The sequence below is a fragment of the Rhineura floridana genome, chromosome 14, assembly GCF_030035675.1.
Source record: "Rhineura floridana isolate rRhiFlo1 chromosome 14, rRhiFlo1.hap2, whole genome shotgun sequence".
Taxonomy (NCBI): Eukaryota; Metazoa; Chordata; class Lepidosauria; order Squamata; family Rhineuridae; genus Rhineura; species Rhineura floridana.
In genome coordinates this window covers 31,148,562-31,164,429 of record NC_084493.1, presented here as the reverse complement: position 1 = coordinate 31,164,429, position 15,868 = coordinate 31,148,562, and the positions used below count along the sequence as shown (strand labels likewise).

The following is a 15,868-nucleotide window of genomic DNA, read 5'->3' as shown; positions in this document are numbered from 1 at the left end:
GGCAACAAAACAACAGAAAGGAAAACATCCACTCACTCAAAAGCCTGGGTAAAGATATGTTTCTTGACCTGATGACAAAAATCACATAATGATGGCTCAAGACATACCTCAGAAGCATTCCACCCCCCTGGAGGCCACCACCAAGAAGGCCTTCTCACTTGCCTTCAGTTAGTACTGTGCTGAAATCTGTCTTCCAATTTCTCAAAATATTTCCTCCCCTGAGAAAGAGGCTTCCATTTTTATTTCTGTTCTTTAGAATAGAGCATTCTTTTTAATTTCTTTTGAATGTGGGTGGGTGATTTTGAGCTTGCCTGATCATTGGGTAGTCCATATATGTGTTTTTTGTTCCTTTCTAGGAAGCATTTCTCCACCACTCTGAAGCCTTCCTAGGTTCCCACACTTCCTCATCAGAAAAAGCCCCATGGAAGGAGTGACTTCATGATTTGACTGAAGCACAAATACACAGGAAGGCTGCAGAGTCCAGAATGCTGGTGAGATGATTTGTAAATGAATGAAAGGGCACTCACACAGCACCCCTCAGTCACCTCAAAATAAAAATAAGCATGACAAAAAAATGACTCTCCACCAAACCCATGAGAATTTCTCCAAAATGTTCTCTCCCTTTCATAATATTTGAATGCAATTTCATTTCTCATTATTTGATGGTAGATGGAATTTTGACACAGCACTACCTTTAATACAAAGGCAAGCATTACAGCCCTTGGTCTATCTCCATCTTGGATTTTATTTAATCTGAGTCAAGGAAGAATGTCTTTCTTTCTCCATCCTATTTTTACCCACTCATTACCTCACTGAGGTGGTGGCAACAGCTGCTATGGTGTCAGAAACAGGGGAGGTCTGTCTATCTATCTATCTATCTATCTATCTATCTATCTATCTATCTATCTATCTATCTATCTATCTATCTATCTATCTATCTATCTATCTATCTATCTATCTATCTATCTATCTATCTGTCTGTCTGTCTGTCTGTCTGTCTGTCTGTCTGTCTGTCTGTCTATCTATCTATCTAATCTCCTCTTCTCATCTCATCTCTGGAAACATGTAAGCTTCCCTGGGAAATGCAGTTTTCCCAGGCTGACAGTTCTTACCTGGGGGGAGATACTGGCAGTATCCTGAAGAGTTTACCAAAACATTGGTGTGAAATGTAGCATCAAAGCGTTCATCAGCACTAAAAGGAAGAATGAAGAAAAGCAAAATTAGTCCATCAATCTAAAAACAAAACAAAACAGCCATAGTCACTGTAGAGTATTTTGACTTCAGTGTTCCAGGTCTGGGACCTTTTTTGAATCTCCTAGTGTGAACTTTGGGACCTAAAGGTGTTTAGTTTTGTTTTGCTTTTGCTTTTTTGATTGCTTTTAAATTACATTTACTTCTTTTGACTCTGTCTTTCTTTGGCTACCTCTCCATTTTGCACCCAGCACATAAAATTATCAATGCTGAATGCACCATGTAAAGCCAGAAGCATACCTGGATGTGTGCTGTTTTCTGGAATTGCTGGTGCCAGGAAAGAGCCACAATATTTGTCCCAGCATCCTTTGTGACCCCACAGTGTTTGACAGTGGAACAGACTGCATGGATGGCCACCCATCAGGGGTATTGTAGATTCCTGCGCTGAGCAAGGGATTGGACTGCTTGATCTCCAGGGTTTAAAATTATGTGATTCTATGACATGAGATGCAAGCTGTAGGCTCAAACACTACTAGCACAGGTTCAGCCCAGTATAGTGGATGAAGCTTTACGTTTTGCCCCTGCTGTTTTCCTTTTTGGTATGGAGAATATTAGGAAGGCTGCATGAGGAAGACAACTGAGGCTTCCACTATATATTTCCTTTCAAAAGATTGATATTTCCTTTAAAATTAATAATATTAATATCAAATTTTTTGAGGAAATAAAACAGATTAGTAAAAGCAGCAGCTAACAGACAAAGAACTAACTTGAATCAATACTGGCCTGTTAGGTCAAAGGAATGCTTTCCAACTGGCAATGGATCCCATCCCTACTTTACAGTGTGAAGTTGCCAGGCATAGCTCTATGGGGAGGGAGTTCCACAACTTAGGGGTTGCCACAGAAAAGGCCCTCTCCCAGGCCACCATTCCCTGAGCTTCTGAGGACGGTAGAACTACCAAGAGGGTCCCTTCTGCTGATATCTGTAGGGAAGGATATTTGGTCTTTCAGATACTTGAGACTGAAGTCATTCAGGGCTTTAAACACTAACGCAATCACCTTGAACTGGGCCCTGAAATGATAGCCACCACCTTCTTGAGCACCTTGCCCAAAAAGAGGTTATGTTCCACTGGGTGATAGTTCTTTACACTTCTGGGTTCTGGGAGGTCCTCTTAAGGAGGGGACGTACCACTGCTTCCTCCTCCTCCTCCTCCAGTGAAGTATTAATCACTTTCTGGACCCACCCACTCAATCCCCAATGGTTAGGTATAAGAAACCAAGATGAGGAGGGTCAAGAGGGCAGATGGTTGGTTGCACTTCTTCAAGCAGCTTGTCCATATCCTCAGGCTGCAAAACTTGAAACTGATCCAGTCCAGATGGAACAGACAGTGTTCTGGATGTCTCCATTGGACTTGATCTAACTAACTCTGTCTGAATCTGAGCAACACTCTCTTGGCTAGTTGACAAAAGCCCATTCCCCACTCAGAAAATCTCTGCTGGATGGCTACTTGCAGATGCAATGGTGGTGGAGAAGTTTCGCAGCCGCCACCACATGGTAGGCATGGTGGTGCAACCTTTCCCATGTTTGGTCAGGTTTGGACCAAGATTTATGCTACCTGTGCTCCAGCCGCTGTCCCTTTTGCTTCATTGCACACAGGTCACTAGACTACCAAGGTGACCTGTGTGCTCCATAGCGATGGCAAGGGCAGTCAGGAGCTATTGTGTTGATGGTTCTATGCATTTCATCATTCCACAGTGAGACAAGAGCTTTGACAGGAATGCCAGCCGTGTCAGCTGGAAAATCCCCCAGACCATTCAGGAATCCATCAGATTCCATCAGTCTCTGGGGGCAGACCATATTGCCTCTAATAATATAGCCATCATGACTAGCATCTATTGAGTGCCTAATCCTCCATGAATTTGCCTAAGCCCCTTTTAAAACCAATCAAATTGGTGGCCATCACCACATCTTGTGGGAGCAATTCCATAATCTAACTATGCTCTGTGTGAAAAAAAGGAGTTCCTTTTGTCTGTCCTGGATCTCTTGTTGACCCCAGTTTCTAATATTCTAAAATAGGAAGAAAAACTTATTTCTGTCTGCTTTCTCCACGCCATGTATGATCTGACCTTCTATCATGTCTCTGCATACTTGCCTTTTTCCTTAACTAAAAGGCCCACATGCAGTGAACTTTTGCTTGCTGAAGTGTGCTCATTAATCACAACTGCATACAAAAATGTATTTATTAGGAGAAATCCAAAGATGCTCAAGAAGTTTCATGGGGATTTAAAAAAGACCCTGCAAATTGCTACAGAACCGAATTTCAGCCTGGAAACATGAGAAATGGAGAGAAATGAAATTGACAGATCCATCCCCATCTGCTGGTCTCACAGCCAGTACTACTGTGGCAATTTCAGAAGTGCAGGGTCCCTTCATGTTACTCACAGCCACACACACCCCTGTTTTGCTGCTGGATTGAGAATGAGATCCTTATTAATGCCTTTTCCCGCAACGAGCCAATAAGCATGAAAGGGGAGAGTGTTAGCTGCTGAGAAGAGTCTCAATGGCTTCTCAATGATTGGCTCCAATCAACAGGAAAGAACAAGGAAGCATGTTAGAAGACTCTTCTCAGTGGCTAACACACACTCCTTTCATGCTGATTGTCTCATAGAAGGCTGAAGACATAGGGACCCTGCTGGGACCCTGCTCCCAAAAAAGTAAAGGGTCTAAGACCCCCTGAGACCCTGTACAACTACACCCCTGCTCACAGTTAGAGAAACATAGCACTTTTTGAGAGGCTCTGCTAGGAAGAATCACTTGTTTTATATTTCTGGATGCCCTTTCCCCAAAAGAATCTTACGAAAACAGTTGCAGATTGATCACACACCCATTTGCACACATTCACTCACTCACACAAACATTTGAGAGGAAATCTGAGCTGATTTATGAACAGTTTGCAAACACAGCTAAGAACTAAATTCAAAAGGAATAAAGGTCCCAGCTGTCGCTCTCCACTTTCTCAAGCTAAAAACAGAAGGGCTGCTAGTGTTGCATTTAATAAATTTGCCAATAAATTTCCTAGACTTGCATTCAAAATGAGCAGTCAAGAAAGCTATTGCTACAGCTGTGCCTGCAATCTGAGAAAACATGGAGCCTCAGGACACTGGGAGCAGAAAATGTCAGTCATCTGCTCCTGTCCTCATTCCTCCCTCACAATCACACGAGACAGACGGGAACTCCACAATGGTGGATTCTTGTTGAGAAAAGTTTCAAGGGTTCCAATGTGTAACCTGGGTCGGTGTCCTTTGAACAAGGTCACCGGACTTAAGGTTTATTTATGCGTAGATAACTTGAGCCTAGTTGGAGATTCACAGCATTAACACCACAACACATAATGCTCCACTATCTGATTTGGGGGGGTGGGAGCTTGCCCTGAAGAGCTGAGAGCTCAGTTTTGCTCTCTGACCTGCAGCCTGATTCTTGTCTGAGTCTCTACCTGTTGCAGCTACTCAAGCGTCTTTCTATATTCACACAGACTCAATCAGCTCGATCAGGGGAAAGGTGAGTCCCGTCCCGCAAAAGTTCTCTTCTTCTAGAGGAGTCCAGCTAGAGAGAACAATCTCCCCAACAAGGAAAGATACCTGGCCTCTGTGCCAGGCCTCAACCCTAACCCTTATGCTCCACCTCAATTACTGAGATCCTCTGTTGGACACTTCTGGTGGTTCCCCACACAGCCCTGAAGTTCAGTTGGCCTTCATCAGGGACTGAGCCTTTAATGTGGCAGGTCCTGCTCTGTGGTACTCCCTACCAGTAGAGATTCGGTAGGAACCATCCCTGCATTCTTTTAAATGTTTTCTGAAAACTGTATTGTTTAGATAGGACTTTGCAATATGATTTTTTTTCTTTTAACCAACTGGAATTTGTTGATGTTTTGTTGAAGTTTTTAATTATCCTTTTCTCAATGTTTTTGCTGATTTTATTATACCTTTGTATGTTGTATGCTGCCTTCATATACTTTTATGAAGTGAGGATTAGAAAGAAAGAAAGAAAGAAAGAAAGAAAGAAAGAAAGAAAGAAAGAAAGAAAGAAAGAAAGAAAGAAAGAAAGAAAGAAAGAAAGAAAGAAAGAAAGAAAGAAAGAAAGAAAGAAAGAAAGAAAGAAAGAAAGAAAGAAATGTAATCTCCAGAAATCCTGCTGCACCTCTTCCTGTCCAAACCCAATCATTAACAGCCAGAGTTACTGCACTAAAAAGGTACCCCAAGAGGTTCTCCAGCTCAACCCTAATTCCATAACGTGATAATAATAATGACCAAAACATAACATTATCATGGAGGGTTTTTTTCACTCAGTGTTGTTTTTTCAGCAACAACCATTATGGAAGTTGCCGAATGAACATGTTAGCAATTACCAAAGAGAAATGACAGGAGTCTGCCAAAATGTCTTCTGTGTGAGCATATGTTTAGCTAAAATCCACCATTGCTCTTTTCCGAGTCCTCCCACAGGGCCTACTTACCAGGGCTGAATTAAGCATTAATCCATTTTGTAAGGTCCTCCCTGCACATCAGTGGCTCTTTGCCATGATGATCAAATGGAATCTCCATGTTCAGAGGGAGTATATGTCACTGAATACCTGTTCCTCAGGGCCAGCAATGGGAGAGGTCTATTGCCTTCATGCCATGCTTTGTGGACATCTTAGAGGCACCTGGTTGGCCACTGGGGAAAGCAGGGTGCTGGGTGAGATGGATCTTTGGTCAGATCCAGCAACACAATTCTTACATAGGATTTGATCTATCAGTGCAATTACCCACAATAAGCCAAAACAGAGCCTCCACATGCAGAAGCTCTGAATATCAGACACTGTTAAACTACAAGTGGAGGTCCATTAGGGCAAATGGGGCACTGCCCCACCAACCTCAGCCTGCCTCACCTGCCTGCTTTCATATGCACAGCCAGTCCAAGGAGGGGCATTGCCTGCCTGCTTCCTTACTCTCAGTTTTGCCCTTGTACAACTCAGTATGGAGGAGGATGGAGGCAAAACTAGACTCAGTTGGCTCTGCCTGTCATTAGCTTTGGCTCCTCCTGCCTTCCACCCTACCAGTCACAAATGGCACCATTTACAAGGAGGGTTATTGTCTTTTTGCCCTGCTAGTGGCCTCAGGATGCTGGACACCCCAGTCTGAGAAGGATGCAATAGACTGGAACAGGTTCAGAGGAGGGCAACAATCAGGGGACTGGAAACAAAGCCCTATCAGGAGATACTGAAAGAACTGGGCATGTTTAGCCTGGAGAAGAGAAGACTGATATGATAGCACTCTTCAAGTATTTGAAAGGCTGCCACACAGAGGAGGGCCAGGATCTCTTCTTGACCATCCTAGAGTGCAGAACATAGAATAATGGGCTCAAGCTGCAGGAAGCCAGATTTTGGCTAAACATCAGGAAAAACCTCAAAACTGTTAAAGCAGTATGACAATGGAACCAATGACCTAGGGAGATGGTGGGCTCTGGAGGCTTTTAAGAGGCAGCTGGACAGCAAACCTGTCAGGGATGCTTTGAGTTGGTTTCCTGCATTGAGCAGGAGGTTGGACTCGATGGCCTTATAGGACCTTTCCAACTCTATGATTCTATGACTAGATAGATGGACTCTTGGTCTAATCCAGCACAGCTGTTCTTATATTATTACTGTATTGGCTACAGAAGATTATTGGAAGGACAGGAGGGCAGGCAGTGCATACATTTTGTTCATATATGAATGTACACTGATGGTCTATGGCAGATGCTTGAATGTTTTAACCAGAGCATTATTTTTATTATTAGCAGACCCCAATAGCCTGTTGTTGTTATATGCCTTCAAGTCAATTACAGCTTATGACGACCCTATGAATCTTTATATATATATATATATATTCACAGGGTTTTCATGGTAAGAGGTACTCAGAGGTGGTTTACCATTGCCTTCCTTTAAGCCTACGGCACCCAGTATTTCCAGGCAGTCTCTTACCCAAGTACTAACCGGGCCTGACCCTGCTTAGCTTCTGAGACCAGACGAGATTGGGCGTGTTTAGGGTAGTACGGCCGTCCCAATAGCCTAGTGATTGGAAAATTCTCATATAGCATTTTTTAAAAATTGAATGAGGATGATCCCTAGGGTAGGGTCAGCCCTATCATTAGATAAAGCAAGGAGACTGCCTTAGGGGGCACAGAAACTGGTGGGAAGCACTGGGGGACACAGATGGGCGTGGCCTGCCCTGCACCCACTAAGGTAGCCTGCTGACCTCAGGTGCAGTAAGCACAGTGCTACTGTTTCAGTAAGATTCAACTGCTGGGCCAGCTGACTTCTGTACTTGCAATTAAGAAAGGGCACCACCTAGTCTGTTGCCTCAGTCAGCAAACTGCCTTGGGCTGGTCCTGACGAGCCCTGTTATAAATAAACCTGAAATACTGTGTACTCTGGATTAGGGATGTAGTCGAATTTCATAAAATTTGAATTTGAGACCAGATTTCCTATTTATGCACACTTTTTTTGTCCTCGCAGATTGGGTTTTTTCCTAGTGGTTTTCCGTGGCTGAAGCAGTCTTTTTTTTATATTAAAAAAAACCACCTCAAAAATATAAATATTATTATTTCCCTCAAAAATGTCCCTCACCACCACCACCATCCCTGCCACTGTCTCATACAAAACATCACTAAATGCTCAAAAGATTGATAGAATTATCAATATTTTTAAAAATATTGATAAAAATATTGATATTTTTGCAAAAAAAAACACCAAGTCTGTAATTATAGTAAATAGCAGGCCTTAATCCCTGACAAAGCGGTACCAAAAGGAAGTTTGACAGAGCAAAAATTAAACTGGCACCTAAACACGGATGCCCTCCCTACACTGGATCCACTTTAGAGCATCTCCCTACCCTGGCCTTTAAAAATTGAAGAACTGATTTTGGTGTCAGCCCTGTTAAATGCATATTGTATGAACTTTGTTTTGGGATTATGGATTTGGTTGTTGTTGTCTAGTGCTATATTATTATATATTTTTGTGTTTTTACATGCTATAACCCAATTTGAGATCTTCAGGTGAAGAACGGGTAAAATATAATCTGGGGGTGCTCCTGGATCCATCGTTGTGGCTGGAGGGCCAGGTGACCTCAGTGGCTAGGAGTGCCTTTTACCAGCTTCAGCTGCTAAAACAGCTGCTGTTGTTTCTGGACTTGTATAGCTTGACCACTGTTGTCCATGCACTGGTAACCTCCAGGCTGGATTACTGTAATGTATGTGGGGCTGCCCTTGAGGTCAGTCCAGAGGCTGCAGCTGGTGCAAGATAAGGCAGTGCAACTGCTCACTGGCACAGGGTATCACCAACATGTAACACCGTTGCTGAAAGAATTGCAGTGGCTGCCCATTAGCTACTAGACTAAGTTCAAGGTTCTGGTTTTGGTGTACAAAACCCTATACAGTTTGGGATTAGGATACCTGAAAAATCGTCTTACACCTTATATATTCAGTTGATCGCTGCGCCCTGCAGGTGAGGGCCTCCTGCAGATACCATCTTATCAGGAGGTCTGCTCTACACAAAATAAGAAGTGGACCTTTGTGTTGTGGCACCTACCCTTTGGAATTCCCTCTCCTTAAATATTACACAGGCATCATCTCTGTTATCTTTTCAGCACCTACTAAAGCCTTTTAAGTAGAGACCTTATCCCAGTCCATGTCTGTGCTGGAATTGCTTTTAAATATCTTTTTAAAGCTTCTTTTAAATGGAACTTCCCAGGAGGATCCCTACGCCTGTGCAGCCTCTGAAACAAGCTCCGTCTTGGATGAAACTTATCCAGTTTAAATTCAGTCAGAAGGCTCTTTTCTGACTGGGAATAATTTCTTCCGGTTAAAGAAGAAACGTGAGATTTCCCACATAGCTTTGTTTTGATTGTTGGAGTCTGGAATTCGTTAGAATTGTCTGTCTTCCAGCAGCTCAGACAGAGCGAGGATTTTTATGCTAGCTCAGCTGGATAAGTGACCCGTTTTTTTTTATACGGATTAACAGGCAAACATCCTCCTGTCTACATTCATCATTTTCTTATCTATACAGCTAAAGAGATTTGTCAAAGTAACAGCAATTGAGATAACCTAGGTGAGGTAAGACTTTCCTTTTTTTTTTATTTACGGAACTAAGGGGGAAGAAAATATAAATAGCTTATCTTTTTTTATTGCAAAAAGCTGACATGGAAAATAGCATTTTAAAGATTACAACGGACGAGAGATTTCTGATTGAAAGAGATAAGAAATCTTTTTGATTTATGGTTTGGGACTATTTTTCCTGATCTACTTTTTTTTGATGAATCTGCTCATTCTCTCTGCTACTAGCTATTTCGACGCTGTGAACTAAAGCCGTTCTTACACTTCTGGACAGATAAGAGATAAGGGCTGTTTAGCGTGTGACGTTAGTTTGTTGGAAAGATTAACTCCTTTGTAACTGGTTAAAGAAATAAGCTGCTCTTTGTTTGGGACATTGAAAATTGAAGGAGTTTTGTTCCTTTGGCTTTAAGAATGACAATTAAGAAGTTCATGGATGTACAAGAAGGGACTTTATCTTTAGACATGTTTCAGAAAATAATGAATGGGATTAACTCAATAAAACAAGAACTGAGAAATAATAGACAAGCATGGAGAACTGAATTTCACGAAATGAGACAGGAGCTGAAAGAAACTCAGGATTCTATGAGAAAGGAGAATAAAGATAGATCTGGAAAACAAAAAAAGGATGAAAGAGAAATTAAAGGCAAGGTTCAAACTATGGAGATTGGCTTAATTATGGACATGAAAAAAGATTTGGATTTCCTGGCTGTGATGGATCCTGGAGACAAATATTACAGTTTGGAATTCAGCGCTGTCCCTGAAGGAATTGAAGAGATTGGAGATAAAGATATTATCGGTTCAAAAAAATTCTTGGACTGGAAGGATTTGATGGAATTTGAAATGGAGAAAGTTAACAGAATTAATCCCTGTTTTGTGTCAATGGAAAAACCTTCAAGAGATGTACTAGTGTATCATGTGGAAAAGAGGAACAGAGATGCGGCTTTGCAACAATACTTCAGTGATACGTTGGGATTTGATGGCAAGAAAATATCTGTGATGGAGGAAATTCCTATCAGACTTTTATTATATGACTATGACAGCAAGATTTTTGGGTGCGTAAAGATGGAAGATGGAAGATGGACCCAATATGGATAATGACAGAAGAGCGATTTAAAATTACTGGACTTAGTAGATTTGATGAGTTGGATTAATTGGCATGTTTATTTAGAAAAAAAATTGATTGACATATATCTCAAGGATTGGAAACTTCTCTTTGACTTTTTGTGGAAGATTAAAATGATATGATGTTAATGTGATTTGAAACCAACTAAGATAACCGTTGGAGGAAGGTGATTTTATAATCTATTAAGAGATAGGTTTGTTATATATCATAGATTTATAGCTGAACTATGACAAATCGGAAGTCAATATTCTTTCTTTTATATATATATATATATATATATATATATATATATATATATATATATATATATATATTCTTTTTGTATTGTACTAGTTATTGATTTGTGTTGTTTTCTTTTTGTATTGTTTTGGTTTTGAAAACTGGAATAAAAATTAATTAAAAAAAAAGCTTCTTTTAAATGATGTTTTGTTTTAATATATTTTAAAGTACATTTTTAAAATGTTTTAGAGTGTTTTTAGTGTTTTGTTTGCTCCCCTGGACTCCTTCTGAGAGGAAGGGTAGGATATAAATTTAATACAATAATAGCAATCACAAAACAATAACAATTGTTGTTGTTGTTTTGTTAATTAGTACTGTTGATACTGAAGAAGACCTTATGGCTGAAACATGTTCAGCAACCTAAAGAACTGTTTATCCACATCAGATCTAGTTATACTCTCTTCTGCCATTAAGGACCCATCCTTAAGGCAGTATTATACCACTTTAAACAGTCATGGCTTCCCCCAAGCATCCTGGGAACTGTAATTTGTCCAGGGCAGCTGTTAGGAATTGTTAGGAGACCCTATTCCTCTCCCATAGCTGCAAGTCCCAGAGTTCCCTGGGAAGAAGAATTGATTGTAAACCAGTTTGGGAATTGCAGCTCTGTGAGAGGAAATAGGAGTCTCTGAAAAACTCTCAGCATCCTTAACAAACTACAGTTTCCAGGATTTATTTATTTATTTATTATTCAATTTATTAGTCGCCCATCTGGCTGGCTGACCAGCCACTCTGGGCGACGTGCACGATAAAACGATACATTAAACTTTAAAATTTAAAAACCTAACAATAAAAGCTTAACCCATCCCAAAAGCTTTCCTGAAGAGCCAAGTCTTCTTTGAGGGAAGCCATGACTGTTAAAGCAGTATAATACTGCTTTAAATGTATAGTGCAGATGGGGTCTCAGCCAACACTGCATCTCCGTACTGTGTTCAAAAGTTGTATCCTTTACTGTATTTTAAAAGATTTATGTACAAAAATATATCAATTAAAATTGACAGGGCAAAGATGAATTGATGAGCAGAGCACATATGGTATTCTTTTTTTCCCCTCAAGTGTTTAGGGAGAATCCAAATTTGCAAAAGAATAAATATGCATCCAGTAAGATTGATGTAGAACAGAACACCTGTTCTGAGTATATACTGACCCACCTTGCACCTGGAAGATTTTGGAGGCCTTTGATTTGCCCCTCCTTCAAGAGTAATTTATTATGCAGAGCCCAAACAGCAACTTAAATGTTTAAGCCGAAAACAATAAGTGGTCTCGACAGGCATGTGCAATAGGAACAGTAAACCTTGGAGCAGAGTTCATCCCAAAATAATTTAACGTGAAGCGCACCACAGGGAGAGGCTCTCAGAGCAAGTGGGAAGCAGAAAGTGTTTGTCAGCTCTGAAAGAAGGCACATTCAGGTGGCTGACAGAAGCCTCATCTTCTCCACACAGCTAAAACAATATTATAAGTAAACACCACCTGGAACGGCAACAGTAATCATCAAATGGACTGATGAAATGGGGGTCAGGAGCAACTGTTGCTGACATATTGGCTAGTCCAAATAGATGTGAAACCCAAAGAAAGATGCTCTTTGAGATGGAGACAGGCAACGTGGTTTATTTATACTCAGCAGGGATGTGTTTAATCAACAGACATATGGCAAAGAGAACTGCAGCTTTCAGCAGGCATCAGGGTACCCACAGAGTTGCGTTGTGCTATTTGTATAGATGAAGAATAGTGGAAGGAAAGCATCATTTCTGTCAAATGCACTTGACCAGTGAAAGACATGGTGCAAAAACAGATGTCCTCTTTGTTTATCCTTTCGTCCTGGGACTTATACACTGACATTCATGGACATGGCAGGAATTGGGAAGAAAGTGGCAGTCGCTCGGGGCCTTGGCATGGTTCCTTGGCTGAAGTGCCTAATCAACAGTGCCTCCAGTCTTGGAAGCAGAACCCAGATAAGATGTGCAGCATCTGCTTTGAAGCCCTGTTGAGCCAATGTGATGCTGAAACCAGAGGGCTGGGCTTGAATGAGAGAGAGGGATGGGCAGAAGTGCTCAGTTCTGCTCTGAAAAGATTTTATTAGAGGCAGGAAGGAATGAGTTCTGCTTCATCTAAAACAGGGATGGCTTAGTTACCATCTTCCCTGACCATCAACCTTGCCATTGGCCATGCTGACTGGGGCAAATGGGAGCTGGAGTCTAACAATATCTGGAGGGTTACAGATTCCCCATCCCTGGTATGGCATGACCTGGGGAACCTGTGGCTCTCCAGATGTTGCTGGACTCCAACTCCCATCAGCCCCAGCCAACATGGCCAATGGGCAAGGATGATGGAAGCTGGAGTCCAACATCTAGAGGACTACAGGTGCTCCACCCCTTATCTAAACTCTGGAGTATATTGTGGGGGTCCTGTTGCAAGCTATAGCACAGCCCAGGGACACCTCCAGCCATGATAGGTGCTTCATCTGTGTTCCAAAGTCTCCAATGGAAGCCACTTTATAACAGGTGGGACACTTTCTCCAGGCCGGTATTGTCTAATCTGACTTGCAGTAGCTCTTCAGAGTTTCAGACAGAGTCCTTTCACATCACCATAGCTCAGTGGCAGAGGTCCCACATTCTGAGTGAGGTGGGTATAAAACTGCCTGGGGTTTGCTGCCTCAACTTAGAAAAAGTTTTTCTATGTTGAGGCAGCATTGTAGCCAAAGCCACAAATTGTGGTGGTGGTGCAGGCTCTCTCATAGCCACCCCTCCCAGAATGCCTCACTCTGAGGAAGGACCCCCTTGGCCCTTCTTTGAGTGAGGCAGGAAGGGGGAGGCACAAAACCTGACCTCTGCAGCTGAAGAAAATGATAAAAGAAAAAAGTAAGTTCTGCTGCCAGTTGGCGAGATGACCAGCAGTGACTCAGGCAGTGCAATCTCTTGCTCCAGTTCTGACATCTAAGTGAGTGACTATTCGGGATGTAAGAACAATTGTCTTCCATTCCACCCTGTATACGTCACGTGCAGCACTGTTTCCATTCCACTGCAATTCATCTTCCACTAACAGCTACATTATTTGCCTTCCTGTCCACTATGGTGAAATTATGTACCTTATGTAAATATACAGAATTAATTGTGTAAATTATGTTGTCATTACCTTATTCCACCTCATTCATTTCAGTGCAGAGGAAATGCAATGCAAATAGGAAAAAAATATATAATGATACATCATTTGTGGACTGAAAGCAGCAGCAGCAGCAACAACAGCAAATACCAATCATATTCACTATATTGATTTCTGTTGTGGACATGGGCCGAATAAGCAAACATCAACAATTTGTGGTCCCGCTTTCATTTTTATCTGAATTCTGCAACATCCGTAGTGGCCATCATCACATCCACCTAAGTACCAAATCCAAAATTCTACGACTCTTTCCCCAGTTGTAGGCTTTAAGCAAGAGGCGGCCCATGATCTTCATGGGCCCAATGTCAAGTTTGCAATAAGCAGTTTGTTGTCTGATCTGCAACATGTTTTTACTTGGAAGTGCATCCCACTGAGCTGAATGAGACTTGCTTCTCTGTTAGAGGGCAAGGGATTGCTGTCCCAGCTGCTCATTGCCTAAGAGGAAGGATGAATGAGAATCTTAAAGTAGCCCCTGCTAGTACCTGTGGTGATTGCACTCATGCCAGAGGTGACATGTAAAATAACAGGAGCATTTGATCTTCAGCCATTCAAAGCCACTAAATTTTTTAAAAAGTACAGTACAGAACACAGACTTCAGATGAATCAAGGGCTATGCTGCTATGGAAATGTATTGAATTGCAAAAGAGAAGCAGGGATCCCTTTGATCCTGCAAAAGGTACCCAAAAAATTGACATCTCTAACAAGCTTAGATTATTCCATGTTTTTCACTCCAGCCAAAGCAGGACCAAAGAAAGCATATTTTCTTTACCATATCAAAGCCAGTCTCCAAACTATCAGGCAGTTCTGGTGTACTTATATGGGCAGTTGACTCTAAGGAGCATTGTCAGCCAGGCAATGTCAGTTCCAGGTTTGGGGTGGCCTTTGTCTTCAGGGGATCTCCCTCACTGAGTAGCCCCACCTGAGTAGACTGCAGCTCAGTGGTAGAACATCTGTTTTGCATGCAGAAGGTCCCAGGTTCAGTCCCTCTCTGAAATCCTGGAGAGCTGCTGCCAGTCAGTGTAGACAATACTGTGTTAGATGGACCAATGGTCTGTCTTGGTATAAGGAAGCTTCTTATGTTCTTATGTCTTAAGGGAAGGGGCATAGCTCTGGGGCAGAGCATCTGCTTTGCATGCAGAAGGTCCCAGGTTCAATCCCCAGCATCTCCAGGTAGGGCTGGGAGAGAACCTTGTCTAAAATCCTGGAGAGTCAATACTGACAACACACAGCACTGAGCTAGATGGAGCAACAGTGTGGCTAAGAATAGGGCAGATTATTGGTCAACACTAATTTTATTGTCAATGATGTTTGATCGATTTTAGGGTAACTTTGTGTCGCTGATTCCGAATATGGCATCGGTTTTGCTAGATTGGCTCTAATTTTCGAGATAATGGATCCCCCCATTGAAAAACATAATGAATTCAAAAAATTTAATGGTCAGGCATAACCTACCCACAAATGACATGGAAACTGTCTCAAATCATACAAAAGTAAACTCATGAAATACCTCATGGCGTTGTATTCAGTACAATAACATTAAAACAAAGTAAGCTGATTCAGATAATCACAATTAATGCATAGAAAAATGCTGTGTGTATGATTTTCTTTTATGTGGGGCATCAGGACAATCACGCTGGAGGCTCCAGCAGTAGTCTGCCATCATGTGTCTGTCCCATCTGCCTTGATACCTTTCCTCCATCACCTTTATATCCTGATGGAACCTCTCCCCATGTTCCTCACTAAAATCACCAAGATTATCCGGAAATCTGTCTAAGTGGCTATGGAGATAGTGTACCTTTATGCTCATATTAGTACCCAAATGTTTAAAGTTAGCGAGCATGTTTTGCACCAATTCTTCATAATTGTCTGCTTTGTGGTTACCCAAGAAGTTCTTGACAACTGAGACATAACTGCACCAGGCAGAAGCTTCAACATCATTCATAAATTTAGTGAAATTCAAATCATTGAAGAGTTTAGAAATTTTAGGACCATCAAAG

At 41.7% G+C, this 15,868-nt stretch overlaps 1 protein-coding gene across 1 annotated transcript in view; it reads right to left on the bottom strand.

Moving 5' to 3' along the window:
* Positions 1 to 15,868, bottom strand: part of CHRFAM7A (CHRNA7 (exons 5-10) and FAM7A (exons A-E) fusion) — a 162,740-nt gene that overhangs the window by 30,899 nt on the left and 115,973 nt on the right. Inside the window, exon 5 of the mRNA XM_061594988.1 lies at positions 1,113 to 1,192. Coding sequence (XP_061450972.1) covers positions 1,113 to 1,192 — 80 coding nt within the window. The remainder of the gene's footprint in view (positions 1 to 1,112; positions 1,193 to 15,868) is intronic.